Source organism: Carya illinoinensis, chromosome 6, assembly GCF_018687715.1.
Source record: "Carya illinoinensis cultivar Pawnee chromosome 6, C.illinoinensisPawnee_v1, whole genome shotgun sequence".
NCBI lineage: Eukaryota > Viridiplantae > Streptophyta > Magnoliopsida > Fagales > Juglandaceae > Carya > Carya illinoinensis.
The window spans coordinates 5722530-5744496 of record NC_056757.1 but is presented as its reverse complement, the minus strand read 5'-3'; the positions used below and the strand labels follow the sequence as shown (position 1 = coordinate 5744496).

The window sequence follows — 21967 nt, the reverse complement described above, 5'->3', positions numbered from 1 at the left end:
CAGAACTTATTAAATAAAAAAAAAAAAAACTGCTGAAATATGTTAGCATTCAACAAACTCAATTGACATTTTATCAATATGATAAATGGTTTGTATAAATTTTAAATAGATAAAAATGTAGACCCCACTATAAAAAAAAAAAAATTTATTAGTTTTTAGTCACTCTACCTATATATTTTCTGTGTTGGTTCGGTTGGTGATATCTCATAGCCAGTAGGAGTGTAACCGGTCCGGTTCGGTCCGGTTTTAGACAAAATCTAGGACCGAACCGGTAGGTACTGGTTTTACATTTTTCAAAACCGATTACGCACCGATTACCCTCCTAAACCGGTATTCCGGTTTCCGGTCCGGTTTTAATAAAATATATATTTATTATAAAAAAAATCTGTTTATAAAAAAAAAACTGCTATGTCAAAAAATTCTACTTAAAAAAAAAAAAACTACTATATAAAAAGACTGCTATGCAAAAAAAAAAAAGTGCTATATAAAAAATTTATGCTATTAGTATAGCTTTGGTATGGCTTTATATAAATTATATGCTAATATATATAATTTATATTTATCTACTAATGTCTTATGTACTTATAAAAAAAAATATAAAGAGTTTTAAATGTATTAGGCCATTAAAATTTAGTAATAATATTTGAGTGATTTTCTTTCTTTTTAGGTTCTTACTTCTTATGAATCTATGATAAAATGTTATTAATAAATAATATATATTTATAATATTATATATTTAAAGCATATGATCAATTAAATTTTCATGTTTGAGATTAAAATTTTATTTTATAAATTAAAATAACACTATCTTATATATAATTATAATTTATATTATTATATATTATATATAAAAAATTATATATAATATAAAATATATAACATATAACATTAAATAAATAAAAAAATATACACATATTAAATAGTACCGGTCCGGTCCGGGCCGGTCCGGTCTAAAAATGGCCGGAACCGAAATCGGACTGGTTCCGGCCGGTTTTTCATTTTATGAAACCGGTTCCGGACCGGACCGGTTCAAAACCGGCACAACCGGTCCGGTCCGGTCCGGTTTTCCGATTTATCGGTTAAAATTTACATCCCTAAATTAGCCAGTTGAGATTGAGAAGGACAGTACAAATATAATTATTTTTCTCTAATAAAACAACTTCTCAGTTGTCTTTGCTTCAGCTATTCACGTAGTCAGACGGAAAATAAATAAATAATACCCCAACACAATAAAAACTAACCTGACAGCCTCTAATTTAACGTTTTTATTTTGAGTTTTACTATGAAGAAATAAAATTATATATTAATCTGTATATTAATTGTAATTTTTTTATATTTAAAATTTAAATTAATATTATTTTTAATAAAATATATTTTTTGACTAATCACATTAGATTAATATATATATTAGTATACAGTTATACTTATAATTAAATTTTTTCTATTATTTTTTTCTCCTCTAAAAAGAAATATATATATATTCTGATTCAATTAATTGCACCACAAATGCAATTCCTAGAGTTATAAATGCCATGGGCCGCTCAAAATGTAAGGTCTCACATCACATGGAAGCCGGCACAGAAAGGTCCTTCACATGTCAAGACTCGAGATTTAGGTCCGGATTAATTATTATAATTTTTTAAATTTTTATATAAAATATAATAAAATATTTAATTTTTTTTTAATTTTAACAAAAATAATATTATAATAATATTATATTTATTACTATTCAAAATACTCCATCAACTATGTAATCAAACCAGACTATAAGTACCAAGTATAGTTCATTAAATTGTATCTAGAAAAATAATAATAATAATAATATAAAAAGATAGACATTATATTAAATATTTACAAAAGATCTTTTATTTATAAAATGTTGATGAACACCCTGTAAATAAGAAAATGGGTAAACAATATCATCCTTACCGATGTTATTGTGTATTCCTTTTTATTTTTTTAATTTGTTGGGGGAGGATCGAATCCATAATCTTACTTTAGAGACGTGGATCTGACCGTTGGCTATTGTGTATGCCTTTTCACTTGGTCCGTGGGTGTCCAGGTGTAAAAAATCATACATGGCAACATCAAATGTTATAGTAATTATATGATGTATATAATTATATCATCTAAATAATAAAAAATAATTATTCAAACCTATAAATTGGCTTGACTTATTATTGTACGTTTAATTAAAAAATTAATTTTATTATAAAGTAGATATAATGTATTAAATTTAACTTTGTGAATAACACGTTGAGACAAGATTTTAACATTTTAAAATCAGGGATTTCAAACTAACTCAGCCCTCCTTGACCGCAAACCAATTTCGTCCTTTTGGATGCAAAGGAGATTTCAATTCACTCAAGGTGCTAAAATTTCTCCTTTTCCGATTGAAAATCCTAAACATTATTTTTTTTCTAACTCCTGTTATTGGTCTTCGATCCCATCCAAGTCCTTTTCTTTCTGCCACGACAAGCACGGGGTTCTAACGTGGGTTTAATAAAATATTTACATGCCGTTTGTGCAGTGGCGCTTGCCTGCAGAATACCTGAATTTCATAATATCTGGCCAAGGATAGAAACAGAGCAAGGCTGCTTTAAAAAATTCGGTTAGTCAAACGTCTTCTTAGACCTTTCATCTTCGGTACAATGAGAGACAGCCATGCATGAGCCACCCCAAACCATCACTAGGACGTTCCCTTCCCTTATAAATAAGTCTCAGTTCCACAGCAACTTCCTCCAAACAAAAACATGGGTTCCCCTGCAAACCAAATTAGCTATGATAACAAGCCCTCCTTTGACGAAGAAGATGGAGGAGTCGAATATGCAGGCGCATTGGTCAGCTCTTTCATCTTCCAAATGGCGTTTAATACATGCATAGAGCTCGACGTGCTTGAGATCATTAACAAAGCAGGCCCAGGCGCCCAACTCTCGCCCCACGCCATCGCTGCTCAGCTTCCAATTCGAAATAATAATCCAGACCATGCGCCTGCTGTTTTGTTGGACCGCATGTTGTATCTGCTTGCTAGCTACAATATACTCAGTTGCTCTGTGGAGACCCTCGAAGATGGAGGAAGAGTTCAGAGACGTTACGGTCTCACTTCTGCTGGGAGCTGCTTTGTAAGAAGCGAGGTGAGAGGATCCATGGCTCCCTTTTCTCTCCTCACTCGTCACCAGACTATTACGGACATGCGGTACGTACGTACAGTAGTCATCATCTTTCTTTTCGAAATCTTTTTTCACTTACCTGCACTGGTGATATGCATAGTATGCAAGAAAGAAACACTGAGAACTGGATCGACACTGAGTAATACTATAAACTTTGATTAGGTTTCACTTGAAGGATGCAGTGCTTGAAGGTGGGTACGCATTTGAGAAAGCTCATGGAATGTCAGTCTACAAGTACAACGAGAAAGATCCTATATTTGGAGAGGCTTTCAATTTCTCCATGAGTCAATACTCCATCCTTGTGGTCAAACAAATTCTCAAGAAATACATGGGTTTTGAGGGCTTGTCAACGTTTGTAGATGTTGGTGGTGGAATAGGAGGGACCCTAAACTTGATCATCTCCAAGTACCCTTCCATAAAAGGCATTAACTTTGATGTCCCTGAAGTATTACGCAATGCGCCATATCTTAATGGTATGTATCATTTTAAGACATAGAAACTTATACTTTTGTCTAATAACTGCATACAAATAAATTTACGAATTAACATTATTTAAATGGTACATCAGATTGTAAATTTTTTATTTTACCATAAAGTATATTTGACATATCGTATCTAATTATGTTAATTTATAAATTTATTATTATGAGATCACTTTACAAATCTAGCAATTTTCTTATTTATTTTAATTTGACAATTGAATGGCGATTCCACACAGGCATAGAACATGTCGGAGGAGATATGTTCAAAGAAGTCCCAAAGGGAGATGCCATATTGTTGAAGGTAAGAGTTTAAATCTAAACCATGAACGTAGCTTTGGATGAACTCGAGAGGAATTGTACAACATTAATAAACAAGCAGTGCTTTTCATAATTTTGTAACGTGTGTGTACATGCATTAATGATGGCAGCTTGTTCTTCACAATTGGGACGATGAGCAATGCCTGAAAATACTGCAAAATTGCTACAAGGCCCTACCGGAAACCGGAAAGGTAATTATCATCGATCCAGTGTTGCCTGTAGCCCCAGAGGCAACCAACTTCTGCAAGTTTGCAACACAAAGTGACCATATAGTGTTCAATTTGCTTGGAGCTGGAAAGGAGAGAACAGAGCCTGAGTTCAGGGAATTGGCAACTGCAGCTGGATTTTCAGACTTCCGAATTGCATGCTGTGTTTGTGCCTATTTGGTCATGGAGCTCCACAAATAATAATAAATAGTGTTTTTTTTTTTTTAATGGTTTTTGGTCTTCAATGTGTGTGAAATGGTACATCTCGGAGAGGGAATTACCAAAGTCAGTTAATTTGATTCGTGTTGTTGTGTAACATGTGTCTGAAACGAAAATAATGTAAGGCATGCATGAAGAGGTTATTTTTTGAAAGGGCAAATAAAGATCAAGGACAGGTCATATATACCTTTAAAACCTCAATTACAATAATGATTGATATATTATTTAAATTAATAAAAAAAGCATAAATATATTCTGAGTCTACACACAAATTTATTTAACGCTTTTTTTATTTATTACATAGAGACAGCTTTATGATTATAAATTAAAAAATATATACATTGTAATAATAATGGTATGCTTTTTTATTATTTTATATTATCTACTCAACATGAGTCTCGGATAGTAAATAATATTATATTAGCTCAAAGTCATAGGCTAATTAATAACCAACCTAACATAGAGAAAAAGAAAAGTGTTTATCTAAATTTTAGTTATCTTATACTTACAACTGATTTTTATAATCTCTTTTATAATCAATTAATATAATTTTCATTTTATTGAAAACGATTGCAAGAGAAATGCTTTACAAACAGATCTTATAAAAGTAAATTTATAAACTGACGTAACTTGATCTGGTATATTATATTGTAAAGTTATTTTTTATATAAAATAGACTTAACGTATCATATGAAACTATATTAATTTGTGAATTTATTTTTGTAAGATTTTTTTGTGACTGTAGCACTTTTTTAATTTTAATTTTATATGACCTTTTGATACACAATTATAGTAAAATCAAGAGGTATTGGTTTGTGATTGGAGAGTTAAAAAATCACTTTTAAAATTCATAGACCAACTATGTAGCCCTCAAAATATTAAATATTTACCAAAGGTGTTTATTTTATAAAATCTTGATGTTTACATGAACTCCCTGAAATAAGAAAATAAAAATAATAGTTGCAGTCATGAGTGTGTAAATGCCGCATAATCATTTTGTTAAAAAATGAATAAATATGAGATCTACATAAAAAAAATTAATTTTTTAATAGTAGATCCACTCTTTTTCAAAGCGACTGTATAGTATTTATACACTCCACGACTGTATGTAATATTACTAATAAGAAAATGTGTAAACAATATCATCCTTTAAGGTGCTATTGTGTATCCCTTTTCTTTGGTCCGTGTGGGTGACCCGTGTAAAGAATCATACATGACAACATATGATGTATTTATCTTTTTCTATAATTATATCATTTAAATAATAAAAATTTATAATTAAAATTTACAAATTGGCATGACTTATTGTTATATATTAAATTGTAAAATTTATTTAATTATAAAGTAGACATAACATATTTTATAAAGTCTTCCAAATTTATAAATTTATTTTTATAAAATTTCTCCTTAACGGTTTTAGTTTATAACTTCTTGACACACCAAAGCTTTTAAAAAAAAAAAAAAAATACAAAAAGGGCAATGTCTAGGAACCATATGGATTTGAATTCTCATTTTCAAAAGTCAACTCTCATAGTTGTGACAAATTCAGACAAGAAATTTCAAACTACATAAAATAATAAAATGTGAAATGATGACATCTCAAATAATATTGAATTGAAAAAGAAGAAGTTAAATACAGAGGATTTTGTATACCCTTTGTGCACGTATACCACCTTGTATGCATGGAGAATAAAACGGAGCGTTTTGAATGTGCATATCTTCGTGGCACTCACCTTCTCTCTTCATCATAATAGCAAGGTTATTAATATATATAGGAACAACCCATTTAATATCCCTTATATTATTTAGAAGGGTCTCTTTAATTTAGAAGTTGCGTTTGGTTACCAAACTTATCTCAACTCATTTCGATTCATCTTATTTAATTATTATAAATTTTTTAACTTCTAATACAAAATATAATAAACAATTTAATTTTTTCAAATCACAAAATAATAATAATATTAAAAAATAATATTTTAATAATATTTTATTCAACTTTCATCTCAACTCAACTCAACTCACTGTCTAATAATAATAAGATTCGTAAAATATCTCATTTTATTTCATTTTATCTCATTATTACAATTTTATTAAATTTTTACATAAAATATAATAATAAATAATTTAATTTTTTTTTAAAATTTTAAAATATAAATAATATTATAAAATAATATTTTTATTTTTTTTATCTAAAACCTAATCTTTCAAATGAGTGGCAGCCAGTGAATAGGTGGTTCTGGGAGTCAGAGATTCACTTCGGGAGTCAAAATCTAAAAACCCAAATACCAAGTTATAAAGGACAATAATTAATAGTGGGTACCACGAGGATGTTAAGATCAAGGCCTACAAGGACTTCAAACCCTAATTAAAGGGGAACATCATGAGACAATACAGCAGGTGAGAATAAAAGTGGGCAAATAATTCAGCAGTCATAATTCAATTCTAATTATAATTTCAACTGCCAGCAGCGCTCAATCATGAGAAAAAGGAAGGAACAACCTGCATCGCATGACCGTAATTACTAGCTACTTCAGTATATATATAGCATTGCAGTCAAACCTTCAACCAATAATGCAAATGACCCTAAATTCTTACACTTAACACAGTTGCAACTCCAGCGGTACTAATGCATTAATAATTATAACTTAGGTAGTTATAATACATCACAAGGTGTATGATCTTGATGATAGGTAAGGACTGTCAATTTTTGAATCTGACATGAACATGACAAATAATAATATAGTTAGAATAATGGAGTTCGAATCAATACCTGAGTTTGACCCAATTAATTTTCGGATTGTATCAAATTGCACCGTTGGTTCACAGGTTGTCCAGAATAACTAAAAAACTATTATTTAGATTACTCAATTCTCTGTTATGTCACCTGATTGACCTAGTATAAATTTTAATAAGAAATTAATCTTAAAATGAAAAATTATAGAACTTATTTTAAAATATTTTCTTAAAATCTTCTTGTATAGCCTTATCTTGTTTATCCAACAGTATGAATGATTTAACATATATGAATATTTTTTTTAGTTTTCCCTTTTGAATGTTTTTATTTTTTAAAAAATCAAGCGAACAAATTTTAAACAAGAATGAAGCGGTGAGAATACAAAATCAGAGCATAAAGATGAAGAGAAGAATAGAAAGCAAATCAAGGAAAACAAAAGCAAAAATAGTCCTTAGGTGATTTCATGGGTTTGGTTGCGTTGGTCATTTTCTCGATTGTGGATTGTTTGGAGGAAGCCATTGTTAAGGTGGGTTTCGAGTTTCTAAACCCAGTCCTTCGAACACCAAAACCCATACAATTGCTCCAAAATATTTAAGCCGACTAAGAGCATCCTCTCATGGCGACCACAGACCTCTCTCTCACCCACCCCACTGTGACTAAGAGCTATGGGTACGTGACGACAACGACCGCAACAACTGGTCAGTGGCTAGAGATGCACGACACGACAATAAGGGCGTGACGGAATGCTCATAGTGTTTGATCCGTTTAATTATTCTTCAAGTTAAACCCATATGGCTAAATGCCCGTGGATCCTGAGTCCAAATATGATTTGGGCCGGCTATGGATTTGTTGAAATAAAATCGCTCGTAAGCCCATTTAGATATAGACTGTGAGGCAGGTGTACGTGTCATGTGCTCAATAAAAATAGAATAAATCTATCCAACCCTCGGTTTTCCAAATGCACACCGCACGAAAGCTGATGTGGCAAACCGGGTTTACTTACATTACGATTCAATGGCTAAATCCCCATCCTCTCTCTTCCTGTGAATCTCTAAGGAAAAATCTCTCTCTTTCTCTTCATGACGATTTCATCTTCCTCATCTAAGAACTACTTTCCGTGTGAGTCTCCAATTTTTGGTTTTCTGTTTTCAGGTTATAGCCATGGGAGCTTGGATGGTTCAAGCATGTTGTATGGTTTTTTAGTTGAAGCCTGCATGGTTTTTTAGTTGGAGTTTGAGGACCATTCACTCCATCTCAATGGATGGGTCTAGAGCACCAGGCGTTGACCTACAAATGCATAACTGAAAGTATGCTTGTACCATCTAACTTGCTCATCCCAATTAGAAAATACCTTGATTCTTTTGAGTTCTCTACTTTTCAAGGGGCGCTTATGAGACCCAGTACATGTAAGTTCTTTGAACCTTTGCTTATAATTTCTATGTGATTTTAGAGGTGATTTCTGAGGTGGGTTTGTAAGTTTTTGGACCCTTTGATTATAATTTCTTTAGGTCGGTTTTTACCCTTGTTGACGGCACTAGATGGCAGCGTTTGGAGGACGAGAGGGCAATGAAACCAAGCATTTCAATCAGAGAGACCAACTTGGGTGGGTGGGTGGGTTGGGGGGCGGGGGAGGGGGAAGGAGGGAGGGAGGGAGGGAACGCGGGGAGGGGGAGAATTGTATCTTGAGCCTTTAATTTCAATTGGTTCTACTCAACTCCAAAACCAGCGTTTCATTAAGAAAATAGTAATAATAAACAATTCCAAGTTGGCTCGAGTGCAGAAGTTGCAGCATAGTAGGAAGTTGTATAGAATAACTCATAAAAATATATGGATAAAACCTTTTGAGTCCTTTGTTGTGAAGTTTGGCCCAAAGATCATGATCCAACATCGCATTGTTCATCTAATACAATCAAACCGCATGGCTTGATAGAGAAATTAAGAAGCCCACAACATAATATTATTTCTTCTATCCATTATCGTCAAAAGTTTTGGGTTTAGATTTCAAGAAATGGGCCCCCGATGTATGGAGCCCCTTAAATGCGAGAAAGTGGGAGAGCTAAAAAATACAGTCAAATTCTCACTTGAACATACAATATTCTCACTCGAATCCAAAAAGATATGAAGAAAGCATACATACAATAGTCCCACTTGAACACGACCCTTTCAAAGTGGACAAACACAAACACGTACCTCAGGCCTGCAAGCCTTACAAAGAGAGCCAAGAGAGTGGGCCAGGTAAGGAGAACAAGAACAGGACTCATGAGAGGCCCTTTCAGAATCCTTACCGGAAGCAGCTGCAGGAATGATGTGAAGGAGAGTGAGAAAATCACCCTTGTTGGCTACGTTGTTGAGTGCCCCACATCAATGCATGCTTGGTACGTGAGCTCTGATCCACCACCACCATCGCTCTCTTCCTCATTACCAAGGACCCCATCTGCATTCTGATGATCACCTCCTCCATACATGTTCAACCCTTCCATTTGCTTCAAACTTCCCTCACACCCGTCATTACCACGTACTGCTCCCACCAGCACTATACTTGCCTATCCCACCCCACCTGCTGGATGTTGATTTCCAAGCCTCTCTTCCACTCAACTGCTTCAAAAATGAAACTGAACCTGGCATTTTTACGAAATCGGTTGCTCAACGTTCATGAATAACTAAATGGCAGGTTCTCCACATCTGCAAAAAAGGTAAATATAATTAATTAACCTCATTTGAGGTGAAATGAATGAATTGCTTTGGCTGTGTGTTAGCCTTATGGAGAAGAGTAACCTTGCCGTTATAGTCTTGTCTAGTCTTTTTATGTCATGTCATTGGGTCTGTATCAATATTCCAAATTTAGGCCTCCACCAGCTTTGATTGCAGGCTGGTTCAATTTCACTTCTTCCCCCACACAAGGAGTGCAAGAGCTATCCTGATGGATGTTATCCTGATTCCACGTATAAGGATTGCAAGAGTTCCCTCACTTTTTGTTTGTCCATGTTATCTTGATTGATCCATGCATGCAAACAACAGTATTGTTTCATTTATTCATTTTGAAACAAAGATATATAGGTCATTCCCACTTTTAATTAATTAATTAATTAACTAAACTTCTAAATAATGATATATATATATACAAATCATTTTGCAACTTTTCCTTTATCAAGAGCTTTTAAGAATCGAAGAAAATAACTGAAGTTAATAAAGGTCGGATTGGAAAGTGTGGTTTACTTTCCATGGAGATAAAAACAAGGAAGTATTCTAGCTATTTAGCGGTCTCCTTCATGGCTCAACTAATGAACAATATAGGTCAGAACTTATGGTTCATTGCCATTTTTAGTAATTTACTCTCTTTCCCTCCTAGCATTGCAATCATTGTAATGGGGTTTTTGTATGGGTTATCCCACTTTCTCCTCTTGTATTTCTGAGTTATTTTAATGAATGTTTGATTATAAAATGAGAGAGAACAAGGAATCACTGGCCATGGCATTGTGTGACATATGATTGATCTGTTTAAATATAAATAAAATATTTTTATGAAATGATAATATCATATAGGTGATTGTAAGTTGTAAAAATGAAAGAATACATTATTCTCAAATGTTATGAAGTGTAGCATACATGTGTTTTCCTCTGGTCATAGAACTAGACATTCTTTCTAATGAAAAGGGGGAAACAAATGTAACAAAAATCGTCAATTTCTTTCAAAACTTATTAATAGAAAAAGCCAAAAAAAAAAAAAAAAAACTACTGAAAAATGTTAGTATTCAACAAACCCAATTAACATTTTTCCAATATGATAAATAATTTATACAAGTCTTAAATAGATAAAATCTATAAAAGTTTATGTGAAAAAGTAGACTACACCTTAAAAAAATATAAAAAAAAGTTAATATTTTTTAGTAGGACCAACTTTTTTATAAAGAGTCTGCGCATAACTTGGCGAGTTGGAGCTTGTATGTATCATTACTCTGCTATATTAATTATGATATATTTTCTGTATTGGTTCTGTATTTGGAAAATGCTAATGGAATTCCTTAAACTTACCGCTTATTTATTTTTATTTTTTAATTTATTTTTTATTTAATGATTAATAAAGTGATTATTAGTGAAATTGTATATATATTTTTTAAATTTTTTTAATGATTAAAGATGTTAAAAAAATATATTTAAAAAATATATTTAAAAAAAATTTTGTTAGGTATAAGTAAATTTTGTGTATCATTTTGTGTATCGATAATTTTTTTATTTATAAAAAATATAAAAAAAATTAAGAGAAGAAAAAAATCTTTTATCTTATAAATTTTTTTTTTTCAATTTATATCATTTTATTAAATATATATCTTACATCGATATATAAATTAGTGTATACAATATATTTACAAGAAGATTTTTTCTTAATAAAAAAGTGAAAAAGTCATCGTATGATTCGTATTAACCAAATACACGAAAATATGATGTGGACGCTGCGGCACGCCAGCACCGTCTTATAATTATTTATTTTTCTAAAATAAAACAACTTGTCAGTTGTCTTTTCTTCAACATTCAATCGTCAGATGGAAAATAAAAAAATAATACTAATACAATAAAACTGACCTGACAGTCTATAATATCTCTTTTAATTATTTAGTTTGGGTGAGATGAAATATTTTAAATAATAATAAATAAAATATTATTATAATATAATTTTTTAATATTAATTTTATATTAAAATTTTAAAAAATTAAATTATTTATTATATTTTATATCAAAATTTTAAAAAAATATAATAATTGAATAAAATAAAATGAGATTATTTGAGTTTTAGGAAAGATTAACGTTTTTGTTTGTGTTTTCTCTAAAATATATATATATATATATAAATAATCTGTTTCAATTAATTGCTCCACAAATGCAATTCCAGAGAGTTATAAATACCACGGGCAGCTCAAAATGCAAGATCTCACGTCACATGGAAGTTGGCACATTCTTCAAAGTGTCAAGATTTATATGTGTATAGTTCGTTAAATTATTTGTACAAGTATTAAATAGAAACTCTTATAAAAAAAGTAAATCCTACTTAAACAAATGCAAAAAATTATTTTTTATTAATGAAATTCATTTTTTTTTAGAAATAATTTGTATAGAATTTGTCTAATCGATACTATTGTACCTAACATTACTTTTTACAATAATACATCATTATACAAAGGAAATAATATGGATACAAGAGTAATGTTATATTCTTGTAAAAGACCTCTCCAATTTCATTGTGTTTCATTCAAAAATAAATAAATAATAATATAAAGAGATAGATACAATATTAAATATTTACAAAAGGTCTTTATTTTATAAAATCTTGATGAACTCCCCCGTAAACAATAAAGGGGGTAAACAATATCATTTTATATATATATATATATATATATATTGGGATTTTGGAGAAGGGGGTCTTGGGGTCGGCTATTGTGTAATCCCTTTTCATTTGGTCCGTGTAAAAAATCATACATGACAACGTTAAATGGTATACTAATTATATGATGTATTTATCTTTTTTTTTTTTTTTAAATAACTATATCATCTACATAATAAAAAATAATTATTAGAAATTATAAATTGGTGTAACTTGTTATTGTACTTGTAAAATATGAAATCATCTCAATTTATATATTTATTTTTGTTGGAATCTTTGTGAGGTTGTTCTAGTTTATGACTTCTTGACTTCCGAGGTTTCTTTTCTATTTTTATTTAATTTTATTTTATTTAAATTACAAGAAAGGCAATGTCTAGCGATCATATGGATGTCTGGATTTGAATTCTGTATTTTAAACTACATAAAATAATAAAATGGGAAATGATGACATCTCAAATTTTTATTGTTTATTTAAATTAAACGAAGTACTCAACCACCGCAAAGCAAGATTTCAACTCTGCTAAAATTTCTCCATTTATCAACGAGTTTTATTACATATAAATACAGTTGCGTATTAATCTGTATATCAATACTGATTTATTCATATTTAAAATTTAAATTAACATTATTTTTAATAAAATTTATTTTTTATCTAATTACATTACATTAATACACAAATTAATACTCAATTATACTTACAATTATATTTTTTCTTTTCCAACGTGTCCGTGAATTATATGCCACCAGGCACCAGTTGTAGTGGTCGTGGCAAAAGAATATTTTTCTCACCGACTAATTATATTATTGAATAAAATATCATCATACATCAATTATATGCCACCAACGCGTCATTAAGAAAATTGGTGAAAAAAATTTTATTCTCACGTGCATGATATCTGCTTATTTTGACCAAAATCCCTCACAGAAAAAATCAGTATTTATTGTGGTTAATAGAGCATGACTACTTTTCAAAATTTGGTTAGTCCAACGTCTAGACCTTTCATCTTCGGTACCATGAGAGACAGCCGTGCATGAGCCACTCCTAACCATCACTGGGATGTTCCCTTCCCTTATAAATAAGTCTCAATGCCACAGCAACTTCCTCAAAACAAAAAAATGGCTTCCCCTGCAAACCAAATTACCCATGATAACAAGCCCTCCATTGACGAAGAAGATGGAGGAATCGAATATGCAGGCTCATTGGTCAGCTCGTTCATCTTCCCAATGGTGTTTAATGCATGCATTGAGCTAGACGTGCTTGAGATCATTAACAAAGCAGGTCCAGGCGCTCAACTCTCAACCCATGCCATCGCTGCTCAGCTTCCAATTGGCAATAATAATCCAGATCATGCGCCGGCTATTTTGCTGGACCGTATGCTGTATCTGCTTGCTAGCTATAATATTCTCGGTTGCTCTGTGGAGACCCTCGAAGATGGTGGAGGAGGAGTTCAGAGACGTTACGGTCTCACTTCTGCTGGGAGGTGCTTTGTGAGAAGCGAGGAGAGAGGATCCATGGCTCCCTTTTCTCTCTTCCTTCGTCACCAGACTATTATGGACATGCGGTACGTATGTACAGTAGTTATCTCTTTCCTTTTGAATTCTTTATTCACCTACTTGCACTAGTGATATTCATAGTATGCAAGAAAGAAATACTGAGAACTGGACCGACACTGAGGAATGCTATATACTTTGATCATTAGGTTTCACTTGAAGGATGCAGTGCTTGAAGGTGGGTACGCATTTGAGAAAGCTCATGGAATGTCAATCTACAAGTACAACGAGAAAGATCCTATATTTGGAGAGGCTTTCAATTTCTCCATGAGTCAATACTCCATCCTTGTGGTCAAACAAATTCTCAAGAAATACATGGGTTTTGAGGGCTTGTCGACGTTTGTAGATGTTGGTGGTGGAATAGGAGGGACCCTAGACTTGATCATCTCCAAGTACCCTTCCATTAAAGGCATTAACTTTGATATGCCCGAAGTATTACGCAATGCCCCATCTCTTAATGGTATATATCATTTTAAGACATAAACTTTGTCTAATGAATAAACTTTTGTCTAAGAATTGCATAAAAATAAATTTACAAATTAATATTATTTGATACAATATGTCAGAGAATAAAGTTTTTTTTTTTACAATAAAATATATTTAACACATCGTATAGATTACATCAATTTGTGAATATACTATTGTTAAATTAGTTTTCAGATCTATCAGTTTTCTTATTTTTATATAGTCTGATAATTGAGCGGCGGTTCCACACAGGCATAGAACATGTTGGAGGAGATATGTTCAAAGAAGTCCCAAAGGGAGATGCCATGTTGTTGAAGGTAAGCTTTTAAATCTAAACCATGCACCTTTGGATGAACTTGAGACTTTTCATAATTTTGTAACGTGTGTGTGTACATGCATTAATGTTGACAGCTTGTTCTTCACAATTGGAACGATGAGCAATGCTTGAAAATACTGAAAAATTGCTATAAAGCGCTGCCGGACATCGGAAAGGTAATTATCATCGATCCAGTGTTGCCTGTAGCCCCAGAGTCAACCAACTTCTGCAAGTTTGCAATACAAAGTGAAAATTTAGTGTTCAATCTGATTGGAACTGCAAAGGAGAGAACAGAGTCTGAGTTCAGGGCCTTGGCAACTGCAGCTGGATTTTCAGACTTCCGAGTTTCATGCTGTGTTTGTGGCTATTTGGTCATTGAGCTCCGCAAATAATAATTAAAAAGTTCCTCTACGAATAAGAAGGGATCCATAAAAATATCTCCTATAAACTGACGTGGCACTCCCTTTGTTTGTTGCCTTTTTTGGTCATCAACGTGTGTGATATTAAATAATACATATGGGAGATCCGAGGGAATTACGAAAGGTAGTTAATTTGATTCGTGTTGTTGTGTAACATGTGTGTGAAATGAAGATAATGTAAGCCATACAAGAAGAGGTTATTTGTTGAAGAGTAATGTTACGTACAGTTCATATTTAGGGACTACAATGTAATTATAGGTAATTTTATATTTATAATTTTTTAAAATTACTAAAATATTCCTCTTAAAATAATATTTTTTCTCTTTTAATAAAGGGCTTGCATATATAATCCTCAAGTGGAGACTGTAAATAGAATTTCTCTTTTATTATTTATGCTTATATTATAATTTTTAAATAGAGACTGTACATAACATTGCTCCTTTCTTGAAAGGGACAACAAAGATCAAGGGCAAGTCATTCCTTTAAAGCCTCAATTACAATTAATACTGATGTATCATATATTATTTAAATTCATAAAAAAGCATAAATATATTTTGAGTCTACACAAATTTATTTAATACTTTTTTTATTACATAAAGACTTTATGATTATAAATTAAGAAAGATAAATTATTTGTATAATTTTTAAATAGATAAGTCTCATATAAATTATTGTAAAAAAGTAGATCCACTTTGAAAAAAGTATAAAAAAATATATTCTTTATTAGTGAGGCTCGCTTTTTTACAAAGAATTTATATGTAACTTATACCCATTATTATTCATTAAGAAATATTTACATTATAATAATAATGGTATGCTTTTTTATTATTTTATTTTATCTACTCAACATGAGTCTCGGGTAGTAAAATAATTCATTAGCTCAAAGTCATTTAAGCTATTTAAGCGAGACAAAGGGAAGGCAAATGGGATGAAAGGGGAGCGGCAATACGGAGATATGATTTATATAAGAGGAGCAATGGTGGGCTCTCCAACTTTTCACAGCAGATATAAAAGATAAAACGATTCAAATCCCACGTACACATGGCGTTGCGTGAAGATGAGGAAATCGACTAATAGCCATCAGTGCGAAGAAACAGAATTGCCATCATCAAAGTACCGAGATCCAATCTTCGAGGTTGTGCCCTAGAAATGGAAAAGTGGAATATGGCCTGTCGAATCGAGATGTAGGATTAAGACTCTATGAGCGGAAGGATCAAGGGGCAATGATGTCTTCTCACCCCAGTCAACCAAGTATAAAGCAACAAGTAGTGATATCGGGACAGGGAAGCAAGGGAAGTTTCCATCGGCCTAACTCGATAACAATTAGCAAGGTAACTGTTAGAAGGTTTTTACCTCCCGATCCAAAAGTTCTAGAGGCTCTGCCCCAATGAAAAGGGAAGAAGAACATGGCATTCTAGATCGGACTGAACCTTAAAACGAAACATAGGATCATGTAGTATTAAATGCGCTCACCAGAAGATCACGTACAACCTATTAAATACATTTATCAGAGGGTCACACCGCATTAAATAGGTATGGTGAAAGGGACTTTAAGAGGACACCCCTCCCCCGAGCAGCAAGGCATGGCTGCCTAGCCCTCAAGGTGAGGTATAAAAGGGCACCTCCAGGTATTGGATAGGGGGACACTCTACAAACTCATCATATTTTCTAAATTCTCTGCTTCTCTCTATGCTCCCGCATACTTTCTAAGCATCTTATTGACTTAGGCATTGGAGACTCCCTAGGCCACCCAAGGGCCAGCTTCTACCAATCTCTTTTCTATATTTATAATCCTACAAGACCAAAGATCTAAACTTTTGATAGCCCGACCCATAGGCGTATGAAACACAACGTCAACAATACATATAAACAAATCTGATAATTCAAGTCAAATGAAATAATTATACAAACTACAAACTCTAGAGAACCAAAGAAAAAGGAAAAAAAATTTATATATAGTCCAAAATTATACTTATATGCATATATAGTCCAAGATTATTCATAATATTTCACAATATTACTCTATGTGTGTGCAAGAAATTAGGGATAATGTATAATTAATCCTTATAAAATGCAGTTAGCAATCAACTAATTAATGACTCATAGAAAGATAGAACCAAAAGGACTCCTGTTTGTAGCAAATAAATCGGCCTAGACATGCATGCATACCTCTCAAATCACCTGCTTTGATGGTGACACTTAATTAGGAGCTTCATGACAACCAACTTAGGAAAAAAAATAATACACTCTTCAATACTTAATTGTCTCAACCACAGCTTTGGAAAAATACAATCCAAAGCTACTGATCTTTGGAGCTACCTAGGATAGGTGTATCCTAAAGATGGCACAATGAATTTTTTATTGATATTTAAATTTCCATTTGACTTTCACAGCAGTTGCTATGACTAATCAGAAATTGCATTCTTTCAAATATATAATGGCAACAATATTTAGGGAAATGACCATTTCTGTTGACATAATTAATACCATGTATTGTCTGTGACTCTTTTTTAGGTCTTAGCATACAGAATTAGGTTAGGTTGGATGGAACATCTAATGAATAATTGAGATTGTACTGAGAAAACCATCTAGATGGTAAAAGAATTATAATATTAAAAAAAGAATTCTGTTACATACACATATTTTTATATATTTTTTATGCACTACGTTGATATAATTAATCAAAATAAATATTTTATAATAATAAAAAGTGATACAATCAATCACGTTAGTAAAATATATAAAGAGTATGTGAAAGTAACTGTTTATAAAATTTTTATTAAAAAAAAAAAAATAGGTAAATACCCTATCTACTAATCTAAGTTTCACATTTGTCCTGGTTAGCCAAAAGGATGTGCATAGTCATCACAGGAAAACTACCACAATTTGATAGGTGAAAGCTGAATATAATATTACCTCGAGGCATTTTATGATATTAATGTGTAATCACGTGGCCAATCAACTAAAAGGTCATTAGACCTCCCAAAAAAAAAAAACTAAAAGGTCATTATTCGATCCATGAACACGATACAAAGTATGACATAAGGATCCTCTATCAAGAAATAATGTCGGTGAGAATTTTGGGGGCACACGTGTTGATGTAAACGACCCAATGAAAATGAATATATCCCACATCTAAGACTAGGAGACATCTTTGATCTATCAAAAGTAAATTTTTTTAACACTCCAATGACAAACCCATACCTCCTGATTTTACCATGATTGCGTACCAAATAAAAAGTAGTTATATAAATTAAAATTAGAGATATGCTACACTCATAAAAAGATTTTATAAAAATAAATTTGTAAACTAATATCACTTTTTATGATGCGTTAGATCATAGATCTATTATATATAAAAGTATCTTATAACTATAATACATCACATCAAGTTACGTCAGTTTGTAAATTTATTTTTATAAAATCTATTTATGACTAAAGTATTTTTTTTAAAATTATTTTCATTAAAATGAAAATTATATTAATTAATTATAAAATAGATTATAAAAATCAATATACCATTATTAAGACAACTAAAATTTAGATAAACACTTTTCTTTTAGGAAAATGATTTACACACAACATTTTTCACAATATTTTACACAACTATATTTTAAATGAATGATATTTTTGTAAAATACCTTATAAAAATAATATTATTTTATAAAAATACCCTCATCTTATAATATTATTACGAAATATATTGTGTACATATCATTACTCTGTTACTCTACATTGGTTGGAGTCCTCGATCTCAGTAAAGAGAGTTGTAGATTCGTATAAAAGGAGAGAGCCTACACGACAACACGAATCAAATTAACTTGCTTTGGTAATTCCCTCTCCGAGATATTCCAAACACATTAATGACCAAAAACCATAGAAAAAAAAGGGGGTGGACCACCTCGAGCTAGGGGTGAGTCCGGTCCGGTCCGGTCTGGGGAGGTTTTGTGGATCGGACCGGACCTATTCAGTCTAGGGTTTTCCAACACTGGATCGGACCGAACTCCATCAGGACCGGTCCGGTCGGTCCATTCGGTCCAAGGTTGACTTTTTTTTTTTTTTTTTTTTTTTTTTTTATATCTAATGACATTTTTTTTTAATATTTATATAATTATATTGTAATATATTTAATATATACATATAGTATTATATATATATTAGTAATATGCTAATACTATTAGTCTATTAGTAATAATACTATAACTAATAAATATATGTAATAATAACTATACTATAACTAATAACTATATGTAATAATAGTAATAGTGATAACTATATATTTATATAATATGCTAATATTTAATGACATTTTTTTTAATATTTATGTAATTATATTGTAATATATTTAATATATATACATATAGTATACTATTATATATATTAGTAATATGCTAATACTATTATATAAATAATATATATAAATAATATTTATTTTTTTTTATTTCTATTCGGTCCGGTCCGGAGTGAAAAACTCCCGGACCGGGACCGGACCGAATCTTTTCGGTCCCTTAAAAATGAGACCGGATCGGACCGAACTCAATTCGGTCTGGTCCGGTCCGGTCCAAACAGTGCCGGACCGGCCGATGCTCACCCCTACCTCGAGCGGCAGCGAATAAAGTGATAAGTGTCAGGTCAGTTTATAGGATATCTTTATAGATCCATTTTTCTCTGTACCACTCTTTTTATTATTATTTGTGGAGCTCCATGACCGAATGGGCACAAACACAGCATGCAACTCGGAAGTCTGAAAATCCAGCTGCAATTGCCAAGGCCCTGAACTCAGGCTCTGTTCTCTCCTTTCCAGTTCCAAGCTGATTGAACACTATATTTTCAATTTGTGTTGCCATCTTGCAGAAGTTGGTTGACTCTGGGGCTACAGGCAACACTGGTTCAATGATAATTACCTTTCCGATTTCCGGCAGGGCTTTGTAGCAATTTTTCAGTATTTTCAAGCATTGCTCATTGTCCCAATTGTGAAGAACAAGCTGCATCATTAATGGATGTACACACACGTTACAAAATTATGAAAAGCTCTGCTTGTTTATTTTTGTACAATTCCTCTCAAGTTCATCCAAAGGGACGTCCAAGGTTTAGATTTATATTAAGCTTACCTTCAACAATATGGCATCTCCCTTTGGGACTTCTTTGAACATATCTCCTCCGACATGTTCTATACCTGTGTGGAACCACCACTCAATTATCAGACTAAATATAAATAAGAGAACTGCTAGATCTGTAAAGTGATCTCACAATAGTAAATTTATAAATTGATGTAATTTAATACTATGAGTCAGATATACTCTATGGTAAAAAAAGAAATTTACAATCTAACCTACTACGTCAAACAATATTAATTCATGAATTTATTTGTGTAGTTCTTAGACAAAAGTTTATTCATTAGACAGAAGTTTCTATGTCTTAAAATGATACATACCATTAAGAGATGGGGCATTGCGTACTACTTCAGGCATATCAAAGTTAATGCCTTTAATGGAAGGGTAATTGGAGATGATCAAGTTTAGGGTCCCTCCTATTCCACCACCAACATCTACAAACGTCGACAGGCCCTCAAAACCCATGTATTTCTTAAGAATTTGTTTGACCACAAGGATGGAGTATTGACTCATGGCGAAATTGAAAGCCTCTCCAAATATAGGATCTTTGTTGTTGTACTTGTACATCGACATTCCATGAGCTTTCTCAAATGCGAACCCACCTTCAAGCACTGTATCCTTCAAGTGAAACCTAATCAAAGTATATGGTATTATTCAGTGTCGGTCCAGTTCTCAGTGTTTCTTTCTTGCATACTATAAATATCACTAGTGCAGGTAGGTGAACAAAGAATTAAAAAAGAAAGATGATAACTACTGTACGTACGGACCGCATGTCCATAATGGTCTGGTGACGAGCGAAGAGAGATAAGGGTGCCATGGATCCACTCTGCTCGCTTCTTACAAAGCACCTCCCAGCAGAAGTGAGACCGTAACTTCTCTGAACTCCTCCTCCACCATCTTCGAGGGTCTCCACAGAGCAACTGAGAATATTGTGGCTAGCAAGCAGATACAGCATGCGGTCCAGCAAAACAGCTGGCGCATGATCTGGACTATTATTGCGAATTGGAAGTTGAGCAGCGATGGCATGGGGCGAGAGTTGGGCACCTGGGCCTGCTTTGTTAATGATCTCAAGCACGTCGAGCTCTATGCATGCATTAAACACCATTGGGAAGATGAAAGAGCTGGCCAATGTGCCTGCATATTCGACTCCTCCATCTTCTTCGTCAATGGTGGGCTTGTTATCATAGGTAACTTGGTTTGCAGGGGAAGCCATTTTTTTCGTTTTGAGGAAGTTGCTGTGGCACTGAGACTTATTTATAAGGGAAGGGAACGCGCCAGTGATGGTTTGAGGTGTCTCTCATGGTACCGAAGATGAAAGGTTGGACTAACCAAATTTTGAAAAGTAGCCTTGCTCTGTTTCTATCCTGGCCGCCTTGTTAGAAGATATTATGAAATTCAGGTCTTTTGCAGACAAGCACCACTGCACAAGCGGCATCTAATCGGGGGGACGTGGCATCTGTAATTAAAAAAAGAAAAAAACTAATCAGAAAGAAGAAGAAAAAGAAAAATATAATTATAATTATAATTGTACATTAATCTATATATTAATATAATGTGATTGGTTAAAAAGTAAATTTAATTAAAAATAATATTAAT

General features: G+C 32.3%; 3 protein-coding genes across 3 annotated transcripts; 2 read left to right on the top strand and 1 right to left on the bottom strand.

Moving 5' to 3' along the window:
- The first annotated feature begins 2521 nt into the window (after positions 1–2521).
- On the top strand, positions 2522–4657 carry LOC122313360 (caffeic acid 3-O-methyltransferase-like). Its single transcript, XM_043128289.1, has 4 exons — positions 2522–3196; positions 3333–3643; positions 3889–3953; positions 4081–4657. The coding sequence occupies exons 1-4, from the start codon at positions 2754–2756 to the stop codon at positions 4375–4377; spliced, it is 1116 nt and encodes a 371-aa protein (XP_042984223.1). The 5' UTR covers positions 2522–2753; the 3' UTR covers positions 4378–4657.
- Positions 4658–13563: 8906 nt separating this feature from the next.
- On the top strand, positions 13564–15488 carry LOC122313358 (caffeic acid 3-O-methyltransferase-like). The gene is made up of 4 exons (XM_043128287.1): positions 13564–14068; positions 14207–14517; positions 14775–14839; positions 14934–15488. The coding sequence occupies exons 1-4, from the start codon at positions 13593–13595 to the stop codon at positions 15228–15230; spliced, it is 1149 nt and encodes a 382-aa protein (XP_042984221.1). The 5' UTR covers positions 13564–13592; the 3' UTR covers positions 15231–15488.
- A 3523-nt stretch (positions 15489–19011) lies between these two features.
- LOC122313359 (caffeic acid 3-O-methyltransferase-like) lies at positions 19012–21686 on the bottom strand. The gene is made up of 5 exons (XM_043128288.1): positions 21139–21686; positions 20692–21002; positions 20369–20433; positions 19855–20242; positions 19012–19158 (listed from the first exon to the last, which is right to left on the bottom strand). Exons 1-4 carry the CDS (start codon positions 21582–21584, stop codon positions 19946–19948), a joined length of 1119 nt encoding a protein of 372 aa, XP_042984222.1. The 5' UTR covers positions 21585–21686; the 3' UTR covers positions 19012–19158; positions 19855–19945.
- Between the last annotated feature and the right edge of the window lie 281 nt (positions 21687–21967).

Excerpts from the sequence above, each read along its gene's own strand:
- LOC122313360 (XM_043128289.1), top strand. The coding sequence starts at position 2,754 with ATGGGTTCCCCTGCAAACCAAATTAGCTATGATAACAAGCCCTCCTTT. Across the intron at positions 3,197-3,332 it reads CAGACTATTACGGACATGCG|GTTTCACTTGAAGGATGCAG; the intron begins GTACGTACGTAC and ends AACTTTGATTAG. Across the intron at positions 3,954-4,080 it reads GAGATGCCATATTGTTGAAG|CTTGTTCTTCACAATTGGGA; the intron begins GTAAGAGTTTAA and ends TAATGATGGCAG.
- LOC122313358 (XM_043128287.1), top strand. The coding sequence starts at position 13,593 with ATGCCACAGCAACTTCCTCAAAACAAAAAAATGGCTTCCCCTGCAAAC. Across the intron at positions 14,518-14,774 it reads CAATGCCCCATCTCTTAATG|GCATAGAACATGTTGGAGGA; the intron begins GTATATATCATT and ends GGTTCCACACAG. Across the intron at positions 14,840-14,933 it reads GAGATGCCATGTTGTTGAAG|CTTGTTCTTCACAATTGGAA; the intron begins GTAAGCTTTTAA and ends TAATGTTGACAG.
- LOC122313359 (XM_043128288.1), bottom strand. The coding sequence starts at position 21,584 with ATGGCTTCCCCTGCAAACCAAGTTACCTATGATAACAAGCCCACCATT. Across the intron at positions 21,003-21,138 it reads CAGACCATTATGGACATGCG|GTTTCACTTGAAGGATACAG; the intron begins GTCCGTACGTAC and ends TACTTTGATTAG. Across the intron at positions 20,434-20,691 it reads CAATGCCCCATCTCTTAATG|GTATAGAACATGTCGGAGGA; the intron begins GTATGTATCATT and ends GGTTCCACACAG.